At 43.1% G+C, this 26,595-nt stretch overlaps 1 protein-coding gene across 2 annotated transcripts; it reads left to right on the plus strand.

Moving 5' to 3' along the window:
* LOC311268217 (SH3 and cysteine-rich domain-containing protein 2-like) lies at window positions 1–26,391 on the plus strand. Of its 2 annotated transcripts, XM_084371698.1 has the most exons (11): window positions 1–606; window positions 9,728–10,076; window positions 11,799–11,893; window positions 14,419–14,503; window positions 16,947–17,062; window positions 17,939–18,008; window positions 18,224–18,318; window positions 18,435–18,523; window positions 21,270–21,321; window positions 22,863–23,000; window positions 24,036–26,391. In XM_084371698.1, the coding sequence occupies exons 1-11, from the start codon at window positions 520–522 to the stop codon at window positions 24,132–24,134; spliced, it is 1,275 nt and encodes a 424-aa protein (XP_084227824.1). In that variant the 5' UTR covers window positions 1–519; the 3' UTR covers window positions 24,135–26,391. The 2 variants fall into 2 exon arrangements, with proteins under 2 accessions (XP_084227824.1, XP_084227825.1); XM_084371699.1 differs by lacking the exons at window positions 16,947–17,062; window positions 17,939–18,008.
* Window positions 26,392–26,595: the final 204 nt, after the last annotated feature.

Consider the following 26,595-nt stretch of genomic DNA (forward strand, 5'->3'; position numbering starts at 1 on the left):
ATTCAAGTCTGTGCCGTGGCGAGATGCACAGTTCGCTTTGGATTTACACCAGCGCCTACCAGAGCACACAGTTTGTTTGGATCTTAGCACCATAAGCTGATATTTTCACATCGATGTTTTGCTGATTTAATCTATTTTTATTTTTTTTAACATTTTTTTCTGGCTACTGTCGGACGGAATTGTGCCATATTGGAGCTGCCCGTGCGCATCAAGGGGCGATACGCGAGGTTCAACCTTTTCCCTGAATGCTTGTCCTTGCATGACATGAGCGAGACAGAAACATCTGGTGTGTGAGTGTGTGTGTGTATTCATACACATACTGTTTAATCATAAGCTTGCAACTGGTGTGTGTTGTGGAGAGCGAATGGCCATAAGGCGTCCACCTCGCAGCGCGCACAAATCCCTGTGATGTGGATGTGCCACACGTTGTCAAGCTTCTGTATGGCTAAAGCTGGAGATCTCCTGACGACTGGACACATTTTGAGGAGTTAAAACTTTTCTTTCTGCATCACCTTATCAATGATGACTGAGAACAACGAGATGGAGACCGAGTCGCAGCTCCAGCGCTCTCCAAGCACCATGTCCATCCAGCCGATGTCATCCAAGGCAAGTACCAACAGTTTTGAGCTTTCAACTAAGCACACTCGTGTCTATCTGCGCTCTCCTGCAGCGCATACTCGAATATCCCCGAAGAGAAGAAATAAGACACTCAGTCATGAAGAAAAGCAGAGATTATTTTGTGTTTTTCACCTGCAGTTTAGTATCTTTTGCGGTATTTTTCCACCAGTTTATGTAATGCCGATGACAACACTTTACAATTGCAGTTGTATTCATCATGACTGCGTCACTAGGTGTAACCTCACACGTAAGGTCTGATGTCACTCTGTCTCCCCCCCACCCCCCTCTCTTTGCCTCTCCAAACCTACTTCCTCTACACACACACACACACACACACACACACACACACACAAACACACACAGGAAGGAGGATTTATGTTTGGTATTTATTCATGCCGTGCATTTAAATGAGCAGAATTTACATAGAATGGTTGCAATGAATGCTTATCAGAAATGTGTTGTGTTACTGACAGTCCTACTTTTTCTGCTGCACTCACACTTTATATTGCATTAAGCATAAATGGCCACATTTTTTCATATGTGCATGTTGTGCCTGATATGAAGATCTGGATTTGTTCACTGTACAGTGTATTCCTGCCTGAGCCTCGAGTGCCCTTACAATGTGTCCGTATGATTAATTTTAATTTGCTGACATGACGGTATAAACAAAGTCCTCGAGGGCTGGCCTCCAAGTGCTGGAGCTGTGAAAGCTTTCTCTGTGTCTGCTGTTTTAATGGAAGGCTTTTAAGACCCCTTGATTCATTAGGGCCCAACTAACTTTCCCTCAGACGAGTCTTTGTCTCCACCTCATGCCTCCTCTCGCAGCCCACACACAAACACACACATGCAGTAGTGTGGACATGTTTGCAGCAAAGTGACACTCCTGCCCAACACAGTCAAACACTTCACTGGCTGATTGGCTCCACGCTTCATTTAAATATTTGATTTCCTCTGTGAGAAGCAACAGTCGGCATTGTTGCGAGACATTTTATCACCGCTCTCTGTCCATCTCGGTCCACTCCAGTTCCCCGCTCCTCACCAGCTGCTGCCGGAGATATTGGCCGATACTTGGTGCCAAGCGGGACTGATTGGTATTCATATGATTCATCAGCTGCTCCGGCTTCGCCACATCAGAAACATTTATACAACAAACTAATTGGGCTGACCATTGAATCACCAGCCTGGTTCCTCATCGCCCTCTGCTCTCCCAATCGATTGAGGCTGCGCTGGGTGGATTCCAGCGCCCTGTGTGAGAATAGATTTCCCTTTAACCTTCAGCCCTCATGCGCTAATAGGTGTTTGATATTCAAATGAAAGGTTAATTGTTTCAACTTTTGAACTTCCTTTAAATGCTCAGGATTCAATGGCTCTGTGCCACCGGAGGGTCAATTTGATTTTGCAACCCATAGGAGTCTATTAAGGAATCTTGTAGGAGAATATTGAAGTTAATGTCAGTTACCAGAAAAAGGCCCTGACCACACAGAAGCTCGTCGCTATATGCAGGCGCAGCTGCTTCAAAAATGCCTTGGAAAAGCATGTTGTTGCCAAAAGAGCATGTATTTAAACTTCTAAAAACTACTCGAACAACGCATCACGCAGCAGTCTTGCCACGGTAGTCGGTGTTAATAGTTTTACAGTGTGTTCGGCATACGCTAATTACATTACTTGCCCTCCGCTCCGGTTTTGCTTTTTTAATCACTACCCAGTGAGATGGCGGACATTGCAATTACAAACTCATCTGCTCTGTGCAGCAGCAGAGTCGCAGCACAGAGTAGCAGGAGTCACATTTCACTTACATGACAAGAGTAGGGAGAGTTCACTGAAAAGATGTTGGCAAAGGATTTGTTGTCATAAATGAGGGAAAAGGGGTTGGTTACCTCACTGAGAAGTTGGAGGTGTGCAGCCTGTCACCTGCAGCTCTTCATCTAACAACTCCTTGTTCCATTCCTCCCACTAAAACTACACCTTTCCTTGAAAAAACCCTGGTGTAGCGGATATTACCGGTGTTTTCACAAGCTTATTAGTTTATAGGAAAAGTTGAGTTAAGCAGCACAAGAGAGGAGCACATGGCAGGCGCGCCTAACCATAGCAAACATGGTTTTGCTGGCGATGCATTTCTCTGCGTGATCAGCGGCTAATGTTGGCACTGCACGTATCTGAAAACCAAGGACACTTTTTCATACATGACATATTAACATTTCTGTGTTATGCGTCATATCATGTTCAGATTACATGGTTAGGCTAAGAGAGATGACTTCCAAGCAAGATACCACTGTTCAAAGATGGCATTTCAATATTTGTAGGCGTCACACCACTGGATATTTTTGTAGGACGTCGGAACAATTTTCAGCCGCGTGTGTGATAAAGAACCAAGCTTTTTTTTCCTCAACCTAACCAGACAGTAACCACAGTTGTCATAACATACAGTTATTGGGTGATTGGGTTGCTTTGTCTTCAAGGTGTGGTCCTAGGAGATTGAAAATCCTACCGACAATATTCCACCCGTAACTATTTTACACACATAATCCAGACCATTCGTAAAATTAAAAAGAAATCAGCCACAGGGTGTAATTTTTGAAGGAAACTAATCAGACACGTAGCCATGAGTCCATGGCGTTTTTAATTAGATAAGGATGAAGGGGAGAGAGGGAGCGACTCTGATAACACATGCTCCTTGGAATCCACCAGCAGTAGGTTTCCCGTAGAGATGAATATCGGGAATCGGGGAGCAGAGGAAAACAGTGCCAGGGGATTAGGAGGACAGGAAGCATGGACTTTGTCCCTGACTCCAATGTATTTTGGTCTGTTGCCAAGGGTGGTAGAAATGTGAGTGGTGGAACAGATGAGATGCCTGAGCAGCAATCACCAGCCAGTAGTGTCGCTCCTCGTTGAGAGCCGGTTGAATAGTCAAGGCTGTCGATGCTTTTGTGTGATAGAAGTGCAGGTAAACACTTTTTTTCTCCCAGATGAGTACACAGGACAATCGAACCACAGAGATATAAAGACTTTGAATTATAACCTTCACCATATATGTGGGCGATTGGCCCATTTGTCAGCTTGCCTACAGCGTGACGAGACCGTCACATTTCATCCACGTGTCGCCTGTGGATTCTTCACCCAGTCTTCCTCCCTCGACGGGAGCACTTAAGCACACACACAACCCATTGAGTGATAAGAGGTGACTGTCATTGCCTACAGTGTGAAAATGAGAACTTGTCGCAGCTCCAAAGCTAAATGACAAGTAGTAATACACTTTACAGTTTGTGGCCAAGTGCAGCTGTTTTATTTCACTCCGGTGCCTTGTGCTAACACTTGAAAACAGCATGTTGAGTGGTGGCAACTTAATTCAGAGTGAAATGGCTTTAGCAATTTTTTTTACAAGTGTTGGTGTTTTCTTCTCTTATTGTCATTTTTATTAAATATCCATGACTACACGGTGGAAGCAGCCACGAAGGAGGTAGAGAGAGGTCCCTGAATGGAAATAAAGCAGGAACATGCAATTATATGCTGTTAGAGCTGGGCAATAATTCAGTATCATCATCTATACTCTTTCAGTGAATCATATTGTGCTGATATTATGATATTGTGTTACAGTTTTACAAATCTCTGCTGTGCAATTTTTTAAATTCTACATGAATATTGAGGTTTTTTTACGTTTGAACAGTTTTGTCCTGCATAATGCACAACAGGTCACACCAACAAATGTGAACGTTCCAGTGGTTATGCTGAAACATTAACTAGAGTGCAGCTTTTGCACACCTTAGGGTCAACAGGTGCGTAGGAGAAGGCCGAGGGCCGACAAAATTTAGGAAAAAGACTCCCGCACGCTGTCCACTTCGGTTGCGAATAAAGTTTATTAACAACGTTTCGGTCCTTAGACCTTCGTCAGGTTATCACATTAACGTTAAACGTCAACTAACAACATTTTATCCTGGAGACTGCACTATTGCTACAGTCACTAACTAAAACAGATCCCTCATGAAAGTCTATCTTTAGCCGTTTAAAGATGAAGCGCACAAAAAAAAGAGGATTATCAGATATGCTACAGGGCATCTGGCTGCACTTTTGGGAACGAAAGTGTGTTCAGCACACTTAATACTGGATCAGGCAGACTTATCATTTATTTATGTAAGAGGTTTGGTTTCATAATGCACATGTGTACACCGGACAGCACTAATTGCAGTCACCTGCATTCCCCCAGCTTGGTGAATACCAAAGTGCTGCTAATGATCTACAGGTTACACATGGCTTATCTCTGGTGTCGACGCTGTCACTTCTGAACTTCAAAGCTCAACACTGAGTTCTCTTTGAAAAACCACCCCCACTTCTAAGTTCACCCCACGTCTCATTAACAATCACTTCACTCTCTGTGACACGGATTTGAGTGACGTGAGCGAGGGAGTATGTCGAGGAGGGAGGCTGAAGTGGGCCAAGGTCTTCATTAATTAATGTAACACCTCCACTGCTGTGATGTTTATTGATGTGACACCAGGGGAAAGGTGTGAGCTGTAGAAATGGTGGACACTGGAAGACTAGAAGTATATGTGTTTGCGTATCGCTGGCGAGAGGACGCAAAGTATCTGATTTGTTTTCTGACAGCCATTGTGTCGTGCTTGGGGGGGGGGGGTTGTGTGTGAACAGCGATTGGGTGAAAATGGCTGGATGATGAGTTGCCAGGGCAAAGCGGCATGGGGCGGATAGCAGAATGTGGGCGCCAAATTGCACTTTGTTGCGATCCACGCTGCTATTTCACAGAGTTTCTCCTCCATTAAACAATCACAGAGAGAGTGGGGAGAAGAAGTGTGTATGGGCGCATGAATGACTATGCGTTCTGTGTGTGTACATTCACATGCGATAAGGGGAGAGCGATGGCAACAGCCCGTGATTATGTATCTCTTATCTTGCACTCAAAGCGGGAATCTGCCGGGCTGCCGGGCATAATAACTGTAGCCAAGAGGGGAAATGGTTGGAGATGAAACCGGGTGAATACGCTCCTTGTTATGATAACCAAAGCTGTTTGCACGCTTTGCCCAGAGATTTTATGAAATGTGTAATTTTTACTCTCTCCCTGTGGATTTGCGATTTTTTGTTCCTCTAATAAAATCTTCTGGTTGTCCCTTTACCTCTGTTCAATTTCAGTTCTACATTGCCAAAATAATTCAAGCCACACGATGATCCCTAAATATATCATGTACCTGAGGATGATCATTTCCCGTGTAACCGCATGTGATGCCGATGACCTAGAATCAGCAGGGAACTGTGTCTTTTACAGCACGGTTATCCTTCTTAAGTCGGAAATATCCTCCCTTGGAACAAGGTCGGACTCTGTGACGTACACCCTGGCAGAAAAACCCAATTGTGCACACTTTTTTATAGACTGACTACGCTTAAAAGCAGGGTACGAGGCCTGGGAGAATTTTAACACGTAATTTACCGGCTTAAGAAAGTAAAATATTTCATTTAAAAGTCACATTCATTCACTGTGTTGATACTGTGAATAAGACCATGGAGTGGAGGCAGATATCTGTAGCAGTGGTGTTTTTTTTTCTCCCCGCAATCTCTGCTATGATTTTTCCTCTTCTCCTCTGATGCTGACAACACAGAGATGTTTGGCACAATTCAGTGGGAATATGAGGAAACTGGAGAAAATAATAAGCACAAATCTCTCTTGCTGTAACACCTATGCACACTTGGCCACTCTACATAAAGTCATGTGACTGATTGTTGGTTTTTGAAAGATGCACCAGACCTTTTCACAAGTTTCCAGACTGGTAAAGCTTTAGGCAGCATATATTTTGACCTTTTCAGCCTTCACGGCTAAAGTTACAAGTTAAGCTGCTCTATTTGAAATGTTTTCTAGTGGGTGATCCACTTAAGATAGTCCACAGTAAATCATATTAGAGCCACAAGCTTTATTTATGGTCACTTTCCCAGTGGGACTGAGCCTTTGTTGCTCAGTCTTTGTGACCTCTAGACAGATTGGAGCATCCCATATATGTTGCACCATTAAATTCTGATGGAGGGAAGAAGAGCCACATATCGGATGAAATGAAAGCTTTATAGTTGAATTATGTCTGCTCAAACCCTGCCGTCCCTCTATGGAGCATTGATTTTGGGACATTTATGTTGCCTACATGTGTATGACTTGGGGGTTATATGGATCGAAGATGTGAGAATTATGGGCTTTTACAGGTCGGCTGAGATGGCTCGATGAAAGTCTGCAGCAGTGATGGCTGCTGCTTGAAGAAAATTGACTGCGCAGGTGTAAATCTGGGCACCGTTATGCATTTTGCATGGCACTTTGAGTCATTTGTGAATTATATGAATAATTTGTCGAGAGAGTGCAGCGGCAAACCCAAATGTTTCTTTTAGGAGAAGGATTTTTTGTCTGCAGTTGACAGGCTTTTTGTTATACTTCTCAGGAAGAAATGAAAGTAGACTAAAACAGTTTCCTCTTCATTTGACAGGCATTGTCATGAAATTGCAGGGGATCAATAATACATAAAGGACCAGATCATACATCACAACCTGCAGCAAAGCTCGGATCACCCTGAGAAATTCACACACATGAACGTAGACTGCGTGTATTGATGATCCGAATCGAACGTGGTATCACACTGGCTCGGATTCAGAAGTATGACGCTCTCCGCTAATGTTCAAATGGAAGCAAATGGGAGTGCTTTTTAGGCTCACGCACTGACAGACGATTAGATTAGCTGTAATTGAGACGTGTGCTTGAGCTGGAGCTATTGTGCCAGCACTCATCTGGTCTGATTGAGATAGCTCAGCTCCAGACTGTGCACACAAAGCACGTGTCAAAGCATTGTACCGTTCACATAAATGCTCTCCACCATTACTCATTAAGAGGTAACAGGCTTTGAAGTTCAACGGTTGTCATAAAACGGTAGATGTTCATATTTAAGGTGAAGCACGGCAAATTCACACATCAATGTCCGAGGACGTTAAGGAGTGTGAAAAAAGTCTTAAGTCTGCGTCATTTTAGGCTAAAGAGTAGTTTGAAATGTGGCGGTGTGGTTTTAGAAAGAAGCCTGCTCCATCTCTGCTTGAGGCTTGCAGCTCGATGATTCATTACCTGCTACTAGCACAACACACACTGAGACAGAACTGTCGACTTCATTGTTGGTAATTTAAGAAGCAGGTTTTGACAAGTAAGAAGAGTGCATAGAATAAAGAGGTCATACTGTGTTGAATACTTCATGTGCACATCGTTAGTCCGACAGCGTTGTAGAAGTGCAACCCTAAATCTGTAAGTGGACTCCAGAACAGCTACAGATGGACCCTAATCTTTGTGCCGTTTGTTGGGGCCTGTTAAATCGGGATGTTGTGACAGGAGTTTCAGAAATTGCCTTTGTGCCTATGGCAAATACATTACAATCAAGGGCAGATATTTAGGAACAAAGTGCTCCACAGCACCATCACCAACAGTAAAGAATTAAGTACCTCAAAATACAAGTGACACATGCCTCATATCACAAATACTTGTTTAACAGAGCTATACTGGAAGGTATAAAGGATCTCTGGGCCCAGGAAGTCTGCAATATAGTACCTAATGTAACTATAGTGTGTTGTGTGGATGTGTCTGAAAAAACAGACACACCACAACCTCATCCAGTCCACTTATCCAAAACATCTGGAGCCAGCACTGAAGACACGCTCCCTGCAAGCAGCAGCACCTTTAATGTTAACTACCGTAGCTATAAATGAAGTCAGATTATATATTATTATATTTTCTCACCTTGTTCGTATCATTTACACAGTTTCAACTTATAAATCCTTTATAAGGTTCAATAGACCAAACACTACTCTGTGCACTGTAAGCTACAGTAATAATCTAATGTATCGGTCTGCATTAGTTTGTCTTCATCAGAGTAATCTGATGAAATGAGATTCATAATAGAGATTAACAGGAAGCATATGGACTCAGCAAACCTGCTCTCAGTTACACACAAAGACTTTTGTTTCCCGATCTCTCACTCCACGCGTCTCTCACAAAGACGCACACACACGCGCACAAACTCAAATAGACAAACTGTTTTCATATCTTATTCCCAGACGCGCGGAGCTGTAAACAGCATGTCCCTGTAAAGTGATTATGTTTGGCGCTGAGCAGAGCGAGCGAGCGCAGACAGGCAGACAGGCAGACAGACAGAGCGAGTGCACACGGTGTGTCTGTGGCCTACTGATTATCTGTCTGCATGTCTGTCTCTGTTGATCCATTCTTCCCCTGCGACACGACCACGCCCTCACACTGCTCTCCCGCTGCCACTGCATGTCAGGGTAACAAATGGCCGCCTGTCCCCCGGGAAACTGGCATCATCATCTGTACACAGAGCCGGAGGGAAATGTCAGGAAACATGCATTTATCTAGCCAATCAATGGTAGATGGCTGCAGAGAGCGGAGCTTAGAGGCGTGACAGCTGCTGATGTTCACGTTTTGTAGCCTGTTTGGCTTTTGAAATGCAGCAACCATCAATTCTTTAAGGCCCTTTGGTGGATACAGCTTTCAAGATACGAGCGCGGCTGGTTACGTCCATAAACATGAGAGAGCCAGCATTCAATTTGATATTGTTTTATATCGTAGGCGTGTGAGTTTGGCCCCGAGGAGGCATCCATCAGTCTCCTGAAGATAGGCTGCTGATAAACGATCACGCTGTGCAAACTGTTTCGGTCGAAACAGCCCGCCTGCCACTACGACAAACGGCAGTCTTTAATGTATGGCCGTGGGTGTTTTCAAAGAGAAAAAGCTTATCTTGTTTAACCATGGGCCAAACGCACAAGCTGCCTTGTTGAGTGAGACTGTGTGCAGGATGTGCTTGGTCTCACTGAAGGGTACATACAGATAGCTTTGCTATTAATGTGCTCTTTCCTTATGAGGTGATATTGCATTTCATGAGTCACCCTCGCTCCCCATGGTGTACGGATCGGAGCGGAGTGTTGTGTTTATGGATGCCGGGATATTGCCTGTGCTGTCCTGAGGGCGTGCTGGACATTTGTTATTGCTCGCGAATGTGCCGCAGCGTTCTGCTTATCTTGTGTTTATACTGAGTGTAACGCCTTTCCCTTCGTCTCTGTCAATGTGTGTGTGCAGCTCCAGAGACTAAAGCGCTCGCTGTCATTCAAGACCATCATGCGCAGCAAAAGCGTGGAGAACTTCTTCCAAAGGTCCTACAGCGACGCCCGCCTGCCCCCGGATTTCATCACTGACCCGCCGCCTCCTTCTCCTCCGCTGATGCCTGGCTCTCCTCTCGGCGGCGACCGCTCGCCGTCCATTTCGCCGTCCCTGAGCCCCAACCCCTCCATCGCCTCCCACTCCCCCTCTCTCAGCCTTTCCCCATCGCTGCCCATCAAGCCTCCCCGACCTCAGATTAACCACTGTTTCCAGGACCATGTCTTTCGCAAGCCCACCAACTGCCAGCACTGCAAACACATGATCGTGGGTAAGGTGTTCAATCTACTACCTGTATTATCTTTCCTTTTTTTTCAGCTGCACTTTGCTGGCCTCCTTCTCTTTGTTTATGTGGCCTTCAATCTAGTGCAGACTGGCGAACATTTAATGGAGAGAACATCACCTATTGTGCTCTGTTTTAGCTCCTGTCTCTTTAAGGCCCCTTTTTAACTTTCAAGATCTTTTACATGCACAAGATATGGCATATATAAAACACAGGGGAAAAAATGAAAATGTATAACAGGTCTCCTTTTAAATTGTTATGTTGGGACAATATGTTATCACCTGGGCAGGATTTAGGAGTCTACAACTCCTTCAGGCAAAAGTTTGACATTTTTGGAAATACACTTATTGGCTTTCTGGCGGATGAAAAGATGGATACCACTCACGTATTTGCCAGTTAAATATAAGCCAGCAGGTGGTTATCTTAGCTTAGCTCTAACACTGCTCTTGAACAGATTACACCAACAAGATAACACATTTAAGATAGTAAGATTAAGAAGTGCTGGTTGGCAGGTTTTGTTACTTTTGACTAGCTTTTTCTGCCTGTTTTCAGCCTTTTTGATAGGCAAAGCTAACCAACTGCTGGTTGTAGACCCAATTTTGTTGTGCAAGTGTGAGAGTGGTTTTAAATCATGTCATCTAACTGTACCAGAGAGCAAATATATCTCTCATAATGTCCTCCTTTTGAAAGCATTGTAGCAGGAACATAATAGAGCCACTTGTTTCAAAGAAAAAACACCTGACTTCACTGGCTAATCCTTTCACTAAGTGGACTTCGTCATGTCTTCAAAGCAGCTCTCAGTGCTTATAGCTGTGAAAAAAACATTGGATTATTAACAGGGATTGATGTGCTTCAGATGTGTGAGTGCTTTTTATCCCTAATTTGCTTGCTTGAACTACTAGCCACTGCTAGTACTTCTGCTAAATCTACTTCCTGTCGCTATGATTGATTACAGACCCCAACCTGCTCCTCTGCGTTTGCATCCGTGCTGGTTTTCTGCATGCAGTGTGGGTTTATTTATGTAATGCATCACCTCGCTGTATCTGCGCTCCTCTGCAGTCCCCAGACACAGTCCAGCTTCTGTCTCCTTATTAAGCTGATTGAGCAGAATTCATTTTGCCTTCAAAGTAAAAGCAGTGGGGTATTTGTACCGAGCCATCCAATTATTTTGATTGTTGTTTCTGCTCCTGAACAGAGCTGTCCACGTGTCCCTTCTACAACAAATCTATTAATCTTTGGTTTGTAAGATAAAAAAGAGACCCTTAATCGTAAAAAAGCAAAAAAACAACAGAAGATTTCTCGTAACCTAACAAGCAAGGAGAAAACATCTCAATAAGAAGAGTTTTCTTAACACAGAATCACTTGAAAACAAAGATGAAAAAACAAGACGACTCAATGCCAAATCGATTATGGTTGAAATATCTCCAGCTGGTTTCCAATCTCTGCAGGTGATCTTGGAAGAGGAGCTGTTGATTATGAAGCTGTTATTGTCAGCACTGTGAGCAGCACCAGCTTGATAAACCTGGGACAGCTCTTGATTACCCTCTCTAAGTGAGCAGAGAGACACCAGCTCATATGATCTGAAGGCCACTTTGGCTCGTCGGCTCTTTCTGCCTGTTGCAGAGCTGCTTCCTGCTGTGTTTCTTTTTGTGGCTGCCTCCATGTCTGTGTCATCTGCCCTCATTCTCTCGTCTCTGTTCCTCTCTGCAGGAAACTCCAAACAGGCTCTGCGGTGTAAAACGTGCAAGATGGCAGCTCACCTGTGGTGCACCTCAGAGCTGTCGCAGCAGCCGTGTCATGGGAAGGTGCGAATACACTCTCAGAATTTGATGTTGCACTTATGTAAAATGTTTGGTTACCCTTCTGTCTCTTTTTTTTGTTAAATTTGGAGACATCCTCGTTGTTTTTTGCTGCTGAGATTTCCTGTTTGTGAAGTTTCTGCCTTTGACTGTCCAGCCAGGGAGGGTTTTAACTAATCAGCTCTTCCACCGGTAATTGGAAACTTACACTTACAGTTTCTGGTGAAGAATTTCTACCATTGAGTGCCCAGTTGCAAAAAGCTTTCCAGGAATATATTCAGTTTATGCCCTAAATCTGATTTATACATAGAAAGAAAGAAATATATTGAAAGGAATCGTCCAACACCAAGCTTAGCTTAGTTTACCACAGAGTCCGACACTGTTTAAGGTAACTAAATCTGCAAATAAGCTCCTCTAACCTTGTTTGTTTAACATGTACAAAAACTGGAGTAAAAAAAGACACAAATATGCCATTTTAGGGGTCATAAATTCAGGCATAAAGCAGTTAATTCCTGGTTTCCTCGCTTCCAACTGCTCCCCAAGCCCCCAGGATGTGTGCTGGGCTTTGAAGTGTATTTGACATTGTGGCAAACCATGCACTTACGTCATGAAAGAAGCCACTGCAAAACGACCGAACATTTTGTTGAGCATCACAACCTCTGCGAAATGACTCATGTCATTATGAGAATTGGATACATTCAGTCCGATAACATTTTGAATTCTCTGGTATTCACTCCTCCGGGTCATTTCTTCATAGCGTGAAGGGTTTTTTTGGCTTCAGGCGTCACTTTTAAAGGACAGCTTTTATAAGAATGAACAGGGTATGTGCTTGTGACGTCATGGGCTCCACCATGCTCCTATTAGCTGTAGCGTACTCCGTTGCTCCCCCAAGGCAGTTCAGGCAAACCAATCGCTGCTCGCCACGTACTCCAGATTTAAAATCTCTTTCTTTCTGTGAGATATAGAGGGGTTCATCTGGCAGGGATAGGCTTGATTAGCATTTTGTTAACTTATTTGACAAGTATGCAACAGACATTCATTCATATGTGAAAATCCCCAACTTTTGCTGCAGACAAAGTCGAAGACATAAAAAAAGGGAGACGACACAATGTTGAGTATTTTGAGACCGAATGTCGAGCCAGTCTGACCTCCCGTTACTCTGATTTGCCCCAGACATTTTTAATAGCCACATTATAAAAACACCAGCAATAACAACAGTTTGCTTGCAATCACAATTTGATTAGTAGACACACTGTTGCCATGGTAATTTCCCCATAAATCTGGACTGGTTGGGTTGCTGGGTCACTCTGAATTTTACCTGCACTTGGAAATTAATTTGATCTGAACTGAAAGTTTCAAGCAGCTGAATGAAATGCAAAATGTTCAATAATAATGTTTCATATCAGTCAGGGACGTGTCGTGCAGGTATATGAACTCACTGCTTCAGATTTGTTAACACTACATCACTGCACACAGCGTCGACACAGAGGCGCTGGAGCACTCTTGCCCTGAAGGCAGACTCAGACTTAATATACCAGCCATACGTGCAGTGTCAGTTAAAATGCCAACGAAACATAGATGCTTATGGTAAAGGGCAGGATACTGCTTCCACTCAAGTGCTGCTGTGGAAGTTGATCCTAATGGCTTTGTAGTTATTCACTAACTTGTAATGATTAACATGCAGATAATCAATAGTGAGAGAAAAATTACGATTTCAGACACGCAAAGATCCAGCATTTGTAATTTGGACACTGGGTGAAGGACAATGGTCGACTGTGAGTATAATGCAACCGGCGGTAAATTGGGGGTGATTCAGACAGAGATTTTGTGTCTATCCTCTAGTGTAAGCCAGAGGACATTAGCATGCAGCAAGAGGCGAGACCTTCTGAGAGCCACTTGCAAAATTTTAAGAGCACTGTGTTAAAAAACCTCTCGATGCAGCTTGAAAGAGGGGCACAAAGACAAGGAGATGGGGAGTTAGGGTAATGATGAGGGCAGCGAGAGATAAAATATCACCAGACCTGTACCTGAGCATCAAGGCTTCACTTATCAGGTTTGATCCGCAGTGTTTTCTCCCTTCAACATGGTCTGACAAAGTGAGCGGCTCATTTGCAAGTCAGGGCGAAGACAAACCGATATCTCAGCTAAAACACTAACTGTGCCAAATACAGCGTGAAATTGCGATCGTGTGGACACACACACAGAATCACATGTCCGTGCCTGTGCGTGAGCCATGTTTTACACAAGTGACGTAACAACTGAGTGAATTCATTTTTCACAATTAGCAGAAAAGGGAGCTAACAATTTGCTTCAGTTTGTGAGTTGAATGTCAAAATGAGCTCTTTGACTGCAGCTCGTGTGGCCTCACCGGTCTGTCAGCGTGTCCTGATGTGTTTCTGATTCACTAATTTCTCAAGTTACTCCATTAATGTCCTAAAATCCCCACATGGAGACAGTTTCTCATCAGCTCGGCCTCTAAACATGAAGTAATGGAAACTGAAAAAACTCTGCTCTCTGCTCTCCTCCATTAGTCTGGAGCGTTCAAGCGAAACTTCAGCTCGCCGATGCTCGTCAATGACCAATTGTCTGTCGTCAAGGAAGTGCAACCAAGCCAAGGTGAGCGAACACGAGCGTCCATGTGTGTGTGTGTGTGTTGATGAGTGAGTGCATTGTTACGTATGCTTCCCGTGTGCTTTTTGTTGTGTGCGATGTTGCTCTTGTCTAGTCTTTTGGTTTCTTTCTGGATTTTGTGTGTGCTTGTGCGTGCACTGTAATAAAAGCAGAAGTGTCTCCATCTCACCTGACAACCGAAGGAGCGTGAAGTGGAAAATTATAAAGAGGAAGAACAAATTCAGCTTCTCTTGGAGGCTGACGGACGGTCTGGACCCTGAAAGTATGTGGATAAATATTTATAAGTTCTAATGTTTATGTTTTAATATCTGTTTATGAATTATTCTGTATATCCTTGGACTGATGCAGGGTATGAATTTATTATCTGGCACCACAGCTCGCATGTTTAAAGCTTGATAAACATTCAGGCTGCCTGTTTTCTGATGAGTCCTAACTAGCTCTCACATCCATCTATATTTCATACAGGAAATGTTTGGAAACATTTTGACATAATGCTTTACAATTATGGACACAAACAAATCTCACATTTTCATGTCACTTTATTGTCTCACTGCTGAGTAAAGCTGCTCAAGGCTAAAACACAGCGGTATGAGCAAAGACTGTTTTTGGACCCACTGGCCTAAAAGTACCTGAATTTGTTCTTCCTTCCTCTCTGAATGGGAGCCTGTTCCCTTTTTTTGCCGTGCCTTTCGATGTGCAGGTAAAACAGTCTTTCATCTCACATATCGCGCGCCTCGCTGAATCAGGGTTAGCGCCTCATGCTGTCACTTTCTTGTTCTATCCGTGAATCTACGCTACAATCTAATTGACCTACAGCTCCATGATGCCTGGGACTCTGCCAGGGCCGGCTGAGATTGCAACCTGCCAAACTCACAATCACACGTTGCAAAGTGTCCTCGTAATTATTGTCAACAAAAGGCTTGCTAAAGCTCTGAGCTCATGTTTATGCATATTAATATTAGATGGCAATTTTTATGATGGATTCATTGCAGAGTGTAATTTCCCGTCCTGCCTTTTGGCAAACTGTTTTATTGTCTCATATTAAAGCTCAATTATGAGGCTGAGAGTCTTAATTGCTGCAGGAGTGAAGTGCATAACAGTTAATGCTCTAAGTTGCAATTTCACAAAGACAATTAAAATCTAATGACGATAGGGATGAGCAAGTGCACCATTATCTGTATGTTGGGCAGGGCTTTGAACCAGAAGTGGGTGGGGCTAATCTGAAGCTGTTAATTACCTCCGTGAAGGAGCTGATCTTCTTAACCCGGGTCTGTTTGTTGGTTGGTAGGTCGGTTTGTCGGCAGGATTACACAAAAAACTATGGAAGTGAGTGTGAGCGTTGTAACGTCGCCCTTTCAGAAGCTGTTTATTAACAGATTTCTCACATTTTTCAACATTTTCAATATTTTCTTTAGGCAATAATTCATCAGACGTATTTAGGTGTTAGGATAAATTTAAGGTTAAAGAAGGAGCTGTGGCTGTAAGGTTGATAAATACGACAGATATGAAGCCACATCACATGTAGGATTCTTCTCTCTGTACTGAACAGAAAGCTGAAGGTTAGCGATAAATAAAAACATAATTATTCGTACAGAGAAGAGGCTGTATGTGTCTCTGAACACCATTTGTTGACTCTCTTCCCCGGCAATAAAATCCTTTTTGCAGAAATACCTCCGTCAATAAACCTGCTGCAATGAATTTAAAGCATAAATGAACTCGATCCCCTTTGAATGCTAACATCAGTCAAAATAAAGACATTCCTGCTGCATAATTTCTGTTTTTAGTATTCCTGTTGAATTTTTCATACATCTGACAAGAGCAGGGAGGCAATCACTTCAATATGAAACCACACACACACACACACACAGCACATGTGACCCTGCAGAAAAAATCATTCTGCCCCTCATTCGACTCGTGTTGCAGAAAATCTAATTCCTAACTTCAGAACGCCTGCGATAGCACCGAGCGCTGTCGTCTACTTGAAATGCAGCAATGAGGGCTTTCTGAGGATTTCCATATTTTAAATCTCATATCTCATTCCCTTTCTTCTCAATCGCAGCTCCAGATATATTACGGCTATTAAAACCAAGACACATCTCCTGCCAATAAGTAAATGTATAAATAAACCAAAGTGCGTAGATTTATTGGAATGTCTTGATGTCTCCTTAAGTTTTGGCTGCTGTCCTCTCTCAGATCTAAAGTGGGTCACTTTGGTCCGGGACTGACTTGCGTTACTACAGTTATATTTAGACCCTCTGGTTCCTCCAGATTGGCACAGGCACAATAATAATGATGTACAGTGTAATCTCAGCGTGTGTGTGGAGCTGTGTCTTTCCGTGAATAATTTAATTTAATGTGTAGTTGTAAATAAAGTAACTATAAGTGTGTGCGTGCATGAGTTTTATGAAAGTTTGTGTGTGGTTTTCAGAGGCTGCGAGGATGCGTGTAGACCCTGTTTATGCCGCCTTGCGCTACGGGACGTCCTTGGCACAGATGAGCCGCTCCAGTTTTGGCAGTTTGTCAGAGTCGCCAACACGCAGCCTGGTATGACACCATCACCCAGTGGCTGGGGGGTAGTGACAGTTGGAGACGTCTGCAAAGTTTTTAAGATGTTGATCATTGAGACAACTAACTGGTGAAGTACTGAGAACGTAGACATTTGCAGAACTACACGATGCTCCCTCGTTCATAAATCTGCAGTATTTTGTAGAGTTCTTACAAATCATCGCTTAGAACTGGCGAGACAACATTAAAGCTTACTGAAGAAATTGTTTAACTTTTTAAAAAAATTAGTTTTAAACCTACATCTCAGGCACCGAGGCCACCATCTCTCTGTGCGTGCAACTTAACAAAAACGACTTTGATTGTCGGTCCATCTGTCGTATTCTCTCTTCTGTAACTCTGTAAAGACTGGAAACAGGGGGAAACAGTCAGCCTGGCCCCTTTCCAAAGGTCACAAAAATCTGCATACCAGCACCCTAAAGCTATGTAATCTGCACATTGTATCTTGTTTTTTTTATATGTACAAAAACATGTTCTATGGGGTTGCGTGTCCGACTATTTCTTGGCTTCCTTTCCCTTTAAAAAGTCCCCTACTTCAACGAACTTTGCAAAGTTTTATAATTGATCACTGGGGTATCATCCATGAGGAGCATAATGGATGATGCTTGTCTCTGCGTCCCTCTCATTAAACATGTAGTTGACCCACAAACTGTGTGCAAGTCCCCCTAACTTTTTTTTAAAACATGACCCATATACTGTTAGATCAAAAACTATCCAGGTCCTTTTACAAAACTGATAACTACCGATCTGTGCGGTGAGCAGTATGAATAATTAAGAGCAGAAAAAGGTTTTACTTTATTATACATCCAGTTTTAACGTCCTGGTGCTAACATTTTATTTTCTTCCTTCTTTGATAAGGGGGAGGGAGGTGAGGAGAGTCAGCAGAGACAGTGCAGCATGGAGGAAGAGATAACTCAGGAGACAGGGGGTAAACACTGCTGTGTGTCTATGTGGATATGCATATGTGCTGTGTGTGTCCATGCCTATGTGTGTCCATGCGTAAGTTGTGTTTACCTGTGCATGTCTGTCCGTGTGTGAGAGAGATTTACTGTGTCTGGTTGTGAAGAATTATATGCCCGACTGCACATGTGTTGGCGCATGCTTCGCTGGCAACCTCCTAAGAAAATGTCTTACTCTTTCCAGACGCCCCTGACCCTGAACCGGAGATGGAGGAAGAGGAGAGCAGCAGCCAAGCTCAGACCCAAGCTCAAATACCTGTGGAGGACAGCAGTGTCAAGGTACTGCCTCTTTTTTTAATCCCCTTGTGCAGTCTGTCACCTATTGTTTTTTTTTTTCCGCCTCAAGCATGTATTTCTGCCTCACTACCTCCCCTCCCTGTGTCTCCTGCGTCCAGGTGCCCAAGCGCATTGAAGTTCACTCCATCCACACCTATGTAGCGCTCTACAAGTTTCTGCCTCAGGAACAGAACGACCTGGAACTACAGTGAGTAAAATTTGTATTGTGTTTTTTCTATTGTGTTTTGTCTGCGTTTTTTTTTTCCCCCTCCCAGTGTTTGATGCTCCTGCAGGATTAAAACGTCCCCACCATCTGCAGAGGACGGTGCCAGGCAGGGCGCCCTTAAGGACGACTAATTATAAACTCGGAGCCCGTCACCGTCCCCTCGTAGAGCTAGTAGCGACTGAGCTGTGTTCCCAGCATGGGAGAGGATAAAGACACAGAACAACTGAGAGATGAAAGGGCGTAAGGAGAGACGGCATAGAGCTAAAGATTTTCTACAAAGAGAGGGAGAGGAAGAGGGCGAGAGACACAGACGACGAGAGAAAAGTGCAAATATAGAAGGAAGAGCTGCATAAGATGAAAGAGGACGAGAATAAAGAGAGGAAAGGAAGGACAGAGTGGTAAAATGAGGGCAATGTGTGTGTGCATGTGTGTGATGATGGCTAGGGGACAGTTTTCTCAAAGGTAGAAGATCCATGGGACTGTTAACAACCATCTGTGCTGTGGCTCTGTGTGTGTGACCGCACAATTCATTTGTTCTAATGAAAGCACCGGGTCTGACCAATGTGGACTGCAAAAAAACTACTGATTACTGATTTTCATATGAAAAAAGAAGAAAAAAATATAATTTGGCCAGTCGCAGGCATTCAACAATATGGAAATCTGTGGATGCATTAAGTCTACAAGTGCAGGATTAACAGATTTACAGAAAACAGGAGCACTTATGTTGCTTCACCCACACAGGTGTTTTCAGCCACAGCTCGAGGTCATCAGATCTGCTTTGCATTTCGACATCACTCTTTGTCTTGCCCCGCAGTGCTTCACATTTAGCCTCCGTCATTATATTTGAGTGCCGAATTTCTGAGTTTGAAGACTAAACTATTGAGTGTCTATCGTATCTAGTGGTGAGAAGGTGAACAAGGGACTGGTTTCAGAGTGATAAAGGTGTAAGATGGCTCTTGTGCAACAATACTAGCAAGAGAGTGGGGGAGATGTGAATCAATCACAGACTGTATGCCACCACAGTCCTGAAGAGAGGCCTCGTCAGGTGAATTCAGTGAAAACACCTGGGTGTACAGTTGTCGTGGGGATACAATAGACCTGCAGGAAAACACAGATGTAATTGATATCATTACAAATGGCTGCTGCTATCGTGCATGCTGCCTCACTGAGCCCGGGTTACAGCAACGTTTCACTTGTCCCGCTGTGACCTGTCAAAATATTTGCTCAAGAAGTATTTTTACACTGGAAAGATGGTCGTTGCAAACAACTGGGTTGTGTAAGGAGCAGAAAGTTGAAAATGGTGCTACATGACCAGAGAAAAACAGTACAGTACACGAAAATATGTTTTAAAAATCCTTCAAGGTGAGAAAGATTAGCTTATTTGGCTTTCTTCATATATTTTGACAGGATCAAGCTGCTCCAGCTCCTCTCAAAAGTAGAGAGGCTGAAGGTTAAATACTTTCTACTCTCTCGACTTGTTCAACATCCAGTGTGTAGGATTTAGAGGCATCTACTGTAGCAGTGAGGGTGCAGACTGGAATCAGCTGAACATCCCTCACCTCACCCACCTGTAGATATAAAAGGCTCATGCTGAGGTGATGAAAACAAGACAATTCTTAGTTTCAGGTGATTAATACACTAAGGAGAACATACTTTTCAATAATATATTCAATGTCTGACCCTACGTCCTACACACTGGACCTTTTTTAACAGCTTTCCTTTTCACTCAAAGAAAATGCATAAATCCAAGCTCTCACGCTGTCGTCTGGAGCTGCTGCTTCTAACGCCCTCATTGTGGGTGCACAGACGCAGGAAATACTGATGGAACATTTGATATGAGTCAAAATGTTAAGGTAGTGACATTAAAAATATGTAAATTATAACATTTTGCTGAGTCAGACCCACAATCCAGTATTGGACGATTTGTGAAGGTGTATTTTTCTGACACTGAGCAAAGCTGCTGTTCTGACGGGCATCATTTTACCTGGGCTAATTCTGCTGTTAACAAACGTATACCGCAGAAAAATAAAAAAGGATCAACAAGTTGGTCATTTAAGTAGCTGTGCTGCTGGGAGAAACCTCTGTGCGCGGGATAATTGCCTCATATTTAATAAATAGCCACTCTGTTGAGATATATGGGTCTCATCCTAGTTGGTAAGTTTATGTAAGTGTGTGCAAACTAGTGTGTGTGTGATCATATAGGGCAGTAGTGAGCGCAGACACCCAGGAGACACAATGTACAGAGTGCAATTGGGACAGCAGTTTCTCCCTGTGTATCTGGGACAGGCGGTACACTGCGTGTGTATGTATGTGTGTATGTGTGTGCGTGTGTGTGTGTTTAAAATTCTCATCAAAAACTGGTAGCATCATTAGCATGCAGGCCAGGTTGGCTGCAGATCAGGTCAGGGCTTCACTACTGCAGAGAGGCGCTACGGAGTCGTACTTGATGTAGACCTCGTGACTCCGGTGTCGGCTGCTCCGTCACGTCTGCACAGGGACACAAAGACTGATTCACATTTTAACCTCCACAGCTTTGTATCTGTGGCCACAACAGCTTTCTGTGGGAGTTTGATAATGTTGTCTTTTATGCTCGAGCTTAACTCCTTTTTTCCCCCTCTCCTCTCGCTCTCACCCTCTTACCCTCACTCATCTCCCCACCTCCATCACCTCTCCTTTCATGCCTCCTTTTTTTTTTTTAACATCCTCTTTCTTGTCGTATCTCCTCTAGTCCCGGTGATCGGGTGCAGGTCACTGATGACTCTAATGAAGAGTGGTGGAAGGTGGGTAATAAATCACGTGTGTGTCTTTGTGTTCTTCAGCGCATAATGTGTATTTGAAATATGCGTGCGTACATTTCTCGTGCGCGTGTGTTAATTCCAGACTTTAAATCAAGCCTTTAACAAAGAACACCTGCTCCACTTTTGCTTGTCATAAACATGCAGGCAGCCACAGACAGAAATAGCTCATAATTTCCCCTGAAAATTACAGAGAGTTTAACATAATGAATTTGACTAGTGTTGCAACCTCAAAGAGGTCTTTATTGAGTCAGTAATGAGCTTCACTCCCTCCCGATGGAAATTAATGTGCATCTGGGTGTGTTTGTGTTCGTGTCACAGAAAAAGGAAGATGCACCCAGACTTAACTGAAGAGCAGAGTGTTTATCTCGTGGATTGGTGTTTACGAGCACTCGCGTAGCCTGAAGTGAAGCAGCAGTCATTAAACACTTTAAATCATCTCTGCTGCGCCGAGAAACCTTTAAATATTATGTATACTTTGTGAGTCATCTGTTCATTAATAATGTATTGCTTGTGAGTCACCTCAGTAAACACTTCAACACCTGAGGTAGAGGGGGATAAACAGTGAAATACGCTGCATAGTAAGATCAATCAAACATCATCTGTTTTCTCCATTACGATGAAGCAATTCCTTGTTTGCATTTAAAAACTGTTACAGCCCTCAGTAGTGTAATTTGAATGCCTTGTTGTTTTAAGCAACATAATCACCAGAATAAACATTGGCGAAGTATATTTCTGCAAACCACGGATATGTTGAAGCTTTACAGTTCTCGATGTTGAGTTTTATTTTGCGACAACACTGTGCTTATGTTCTGATGACGCTTAGGCACAAAAGCCACTTGGTCAGGGTAGGAGAAGATCGTGTGTTGGCTTACCTGGTTCTGCCGTCGCAAATAAGCTAGGAGATTGTTGCAACATCTCGTTAAAAACATCTGGTTTTGTTGCCACTAATGCAGCTGAAAATATCCAGTAGTTCTGTCCTTTGAAACGCTCCCCCTCGTGACAAGAAAGTCAGCCCATATACAAGTAATCTGAACGTAATGACACATAGAAAAGTTGATATGATACACATGAAACATACTAATGAAATGTACTTGTCATGCACAACGCCAACATTTCATTCTGGCGACTGAGCCGTCTGCTTCTTTTGACACTTTAAAAAGACCTTTATGATTCTGCGAGGAAGTGTGTTGCCGTCTGTTTCACTTTGTTTGTAATTTCCCATCACTATTCAGAATGGAGAAAACTGATGGCAACAAAAATGCCTCTCGTTTTCTAATAGCATAACAGAGGCTGACAACGCTGAAGCATTTCAATGAGTTCAGAGATGTTCAGCCAGTCTGGAGTCTGGATTATCTATCAGCAGCCCATAGAAACACATGACCAGCCTTCAAGAACAATAATTCTTGAAAGCTGTTGTAGGTAAACACAGTTCACGTGCAAATGATTGCTTTCGAGGTTGTTGTCACCCAGATACAGTGTATTTAAAATGCTGACTGAGTGTTCTGTCCTCCTGTGTTTTTTAGGGCAAGAGTGGTGATAAAGTCGGCTTCTTTCCTGCCAACTTCGTGCAGAGGGTCCGTCCGGGAGAGAGAGTGTGGCGAGTCGTCCAGGGTTTCTCTGGTAACCGAGAAAGAGGACACATGGCTGTGAGGGAATCCCAGGTACACCAATATCCACTATTTCTTTCTATTTTGCTAGTTTTTTTCGAGCAATTTATGTTTATTTCCTAAACTGCACTGAAATCATTCATCGCCTTGTTTAGTTGGTGATGACACAGTTAGATCTATCTATGGTTCTGACTTCCCTGTGCAGAGCTGCAGGGGGCTGGAAACTATCCTAGCAAACACTGGGTAAGAGTCCAGGTACATCCTGGGCAGGTCACGATCAAAGGACTGGCGCTGAAATGATCTCTGTGTCTGAGTGTCGACAGTATAAGGCTCGTGATCTACAGGTTTTCTGTCAGCAAGAAAATACACAGATGAATGAAAACATCACTTGAGACAAAATCCCTCTGAGGAACTTAAAATAACGGGTTATGTTATAAAAAATATAGTATTTTTAAATCCAAATGAATGAGCCAGATGTTTGTTTTTTTAAACATTTACCATTTTCTAACATCCAAAATTAATGAAGCTATGCTTAGCCTAAAATTATGTCCAATAACTGCTGTCAACTAGTTGTAACTGCCAGCATGTTCATTCATTCTGTTGCCAATGTTCATTCATGTGGGGCTGAAACAGTGATTTTATATTCTGGCGTCGTAAAATAAAAATCGCGACAGCAAACAAAACATTAAAAAAAGACAACAACAAGAAGAAAAAACTGAACATCGCTACGTGTCGCATTTAGAGGACCTGTTTTAGCACTGAAAAATGTTTTAGTGCCAATAAAACTATTTACAAAATTAAGTGTTTCAATGCCAGTGTTTCCTTTTTCAGTCCAGGTTTTGTTTTCAATGCCAAATATTAATTTCAATGCCAAAATCTAAAATCATTGCTCTAGCCTTTTATATTCACAGACATATAATAAGAGATAGATTATGATACTCGGTTGCATAATTTTCTGCCGAGCGGATATACATATATATATATATATATATTAAAGTGTCCAATTCTTTAAATTTAGGTTTATCTGGTCGTATATTCCAGTATCTCTACAGTAAACAGAGCAACTCAGTTTCCCTCTCCTCCTTTCAGATCTGTGTGGGGAAGCTCGAAGACGGCGAGACGTATCTGAAGCTGAGCAGTGGGAAGAAGAGAGGGCTGGTCCCAGCTGACTCCATAGAGGAGATCTGAGCCTCTGTTTGAACATCACCTTCCCTCCACTTCTACTTCCCCCTGGGACACACCCATCTTCAGACTATCCCCTTCCCCCCCCTCGGCACAAAGACAGCCGCAGCCTCTCCGACTAGCTCTGACTGACTTAAGCCAAACACATAAACTGGATGAAAAACAAATATTTCTGCAGAGAGCTGGAACCACAGCCTGTTCAGGTTGAATTGGTTTACTGTCTTCAATAGAGTATTTAATAGAGTGGACAGTCACGCAGTAATCCTGCTCTTAGAAAGGAACTGTTTGTCAGCAGGCCAGCATTGCTGTAGGTTTATCTTTGCAATACAAAAGTCAATGTTTAGTTAGACAAAGTGAGCACAAGTCATAAATGCTTTAAATATGCTTGCTGGATGCCAGTTCACGTTTAGTTTTTCTGCGTCAATAAGACGTCTACCAACGTGGGAGGAGGCTGAGTCCTGTACTGGGAACATGATGCTTCTGTCAGCGTCCTTTTCTTGTTTCTACCCACTCCGTATGTCTCATCCCTATCTGCTCATGTCAGGGTCCTTGGCCTAGGGACCGATATCAGCTTTATGTAGACTGGGACACGAAATGAAGCACTCACCGAGGACAACCACTACCAGCCAGAGAAAGCTTCTGCCACTCAGGCAGACCGGAGATGAAAGGAGGGCACACGATTTGAAAATCCTCAGCAGTGTCAAGCTGAGCTATAATGGCACTCGCCAACTTGAGAGAGCAGAAAGGAGAAGATTTTCAAAGCAAAATTGGAGCCTCTGAGGATCTTTTCACAGGAAACTCTTTTTCTGACTTTTTCAGTATAAAATAAGAATGAAATACGGTACAAAAAAATGGTAAGGGAGCATAAATCAGTCATGGTGGACTCCACAGAAAGATCAACTCAAGACTTTTTGTAAAACAACTCTCTACAAGACAGAAACTTCAAGTTCCAGGAATACATTTATGTGTAATGTATCTCAGTGAGGGTCTTTGTTTTGTTGTCTTACTGTTTTAAATCAAGATGAAGCAGGAGAAATAAAAAAGGGAGATAAAACTAAAAAGTCTCTCGAGGAAAACCCAGCAGATAGGTCCTTAGCGTGAATCAAGTGTAACAGTCACAAGTGGCAGGAGCCGTTCTCCTGTTTTCACATAAAGGAGCTTGGCAGGCATAAAAGGCTTGGTGTCTCCACAGACTCACTGAAGAGCCGCAGTGGGTGCTGCAAGTGTTGCACGGCATTTTAACATGACTTCACTGGAGCCCGAACAGCGAGAAATAAACCGCAGCCAGTCTGCCAGAAAAAACAACAACACAATGGGGATCTTTCTGACCATGACAAGGAGTCTGAGCTTCACTGACAGCTCGGAGGAGGACATGGGGAAACAGAGGGTGGAGGAGGTGCGATGAGAGGAGTGACATCAGTGCTGAACCGTTATGAGTCAGTGTCTTCATGCAGGTACAGTTGTACCCATGGGTGCACGAGTCATCATTGATCAAATGTCAGCCTGTCATCTCCATCTTCCACTGACTGTTTGGCCTCTCTTTATTGATGTGACTGATCAGTTCTGACATTAAATGAAGGCATTTTTTTCTTGTAGGTACTCGATTCATCCATAACTTATTTAACACATTTGAAGCTTTTCTAATAAAAGACATCTTGTTCCAGTGAGAGGATACATACACGAGGAAAATGTAGGGTTTGAGCACAGAATGCATCGCAGATTGACGTTAACTCATGTCTTCTTTCAGAGCCCAGACATCTAGCTCTTCTTCTTTAGTCGACATTTCAATATATGTGAAAGCCTTTAGAGACTGTGAGAAATAAGCTTATCTTCCTGTAATTACGAGAATAGCACTTTATTTTGTGTCATATGAATAACCTTTTTGTTGAGGTATCTCCTTCATAGTGATAGCTGTCGTACTTTACCTTCACTTCACTCCACCTCTCCCTGGAGCTCTTCAGGCTGATGGCTCGTCTTTTGTGCGTCAGATGTTTCTTACGTCGAAAATGATCAAAGATGGAAAAAACTGAAAATTACACAGGGGCAACCATCCTGGAGAAAAATAATATCAGAGTAGAACTGGATTTATGATTTTACCCATGTGAACACTCTGTTATCTTGCATTGCGCCTAGTTTTATGTAGCACCACATGTTCACACCTTTAAGGATTCAAAATGTTAAGTGTGTGTGATGTGTTTGGAAGTATCCTGAGTCCAGAGTCATTGGTTGGCCGCGTACCTCAATAAAAGATCTTTACAAAACAGCCTCTATCCTTTTCGTGCATGCAGTCTGTCACATTAAAGATACTCATGCAAGTTTGAATACTACTGATCACTGTTTGTTCGAAAACAGAGGGGGCTGCCTTTTGTTCTGACGGGACATTATTCTTAAACCCCAATGGTCAGAAAAATGTCTCTTTGGAGATAAGGCCCATTGATCTGGTAGCATTTTCTTGAGTTACGAACAC

Source organism: Pagrus pagrus, assembly GCF_965226575.1.
Source record: "Pagrus pagrus genome assembly, chromosome: 13".
Lineage (NCBI taxonomy): Eukaryota > Metazoa > Chordata > Actinopteri > Spariformes > Sparidae > Pagrus > Pagrus pagrus.

What these genes read in the sequence shown, in the direction of transcription:
- LOC311268217 (XM_084371698.1), top strand. Translation starts at nt 520, where the DNA reads ATGATGACTGAGAACAACGAGATGGAGACCGAGTCGCAGCTCCAGCGC. An exon ending in GGAAGTGCAACCAAGCCAAG is followed by an intron (nt 14,504 to 16,946) that starts GTGAGCGAACAC and finishes TGTGGTTTTCAG; the next exon opens with AGGCTGCGAGGATGCGTGTA. An exon ending in TGGCTGTGAGGGAATCCCAG is followed by an intron (nt 23,001 to 24,035) that starts GTACACCAATAT and finishes TCCTCCTTTCAG; the next exon opens with ATCTGTGTGGGGAAGCTCGA.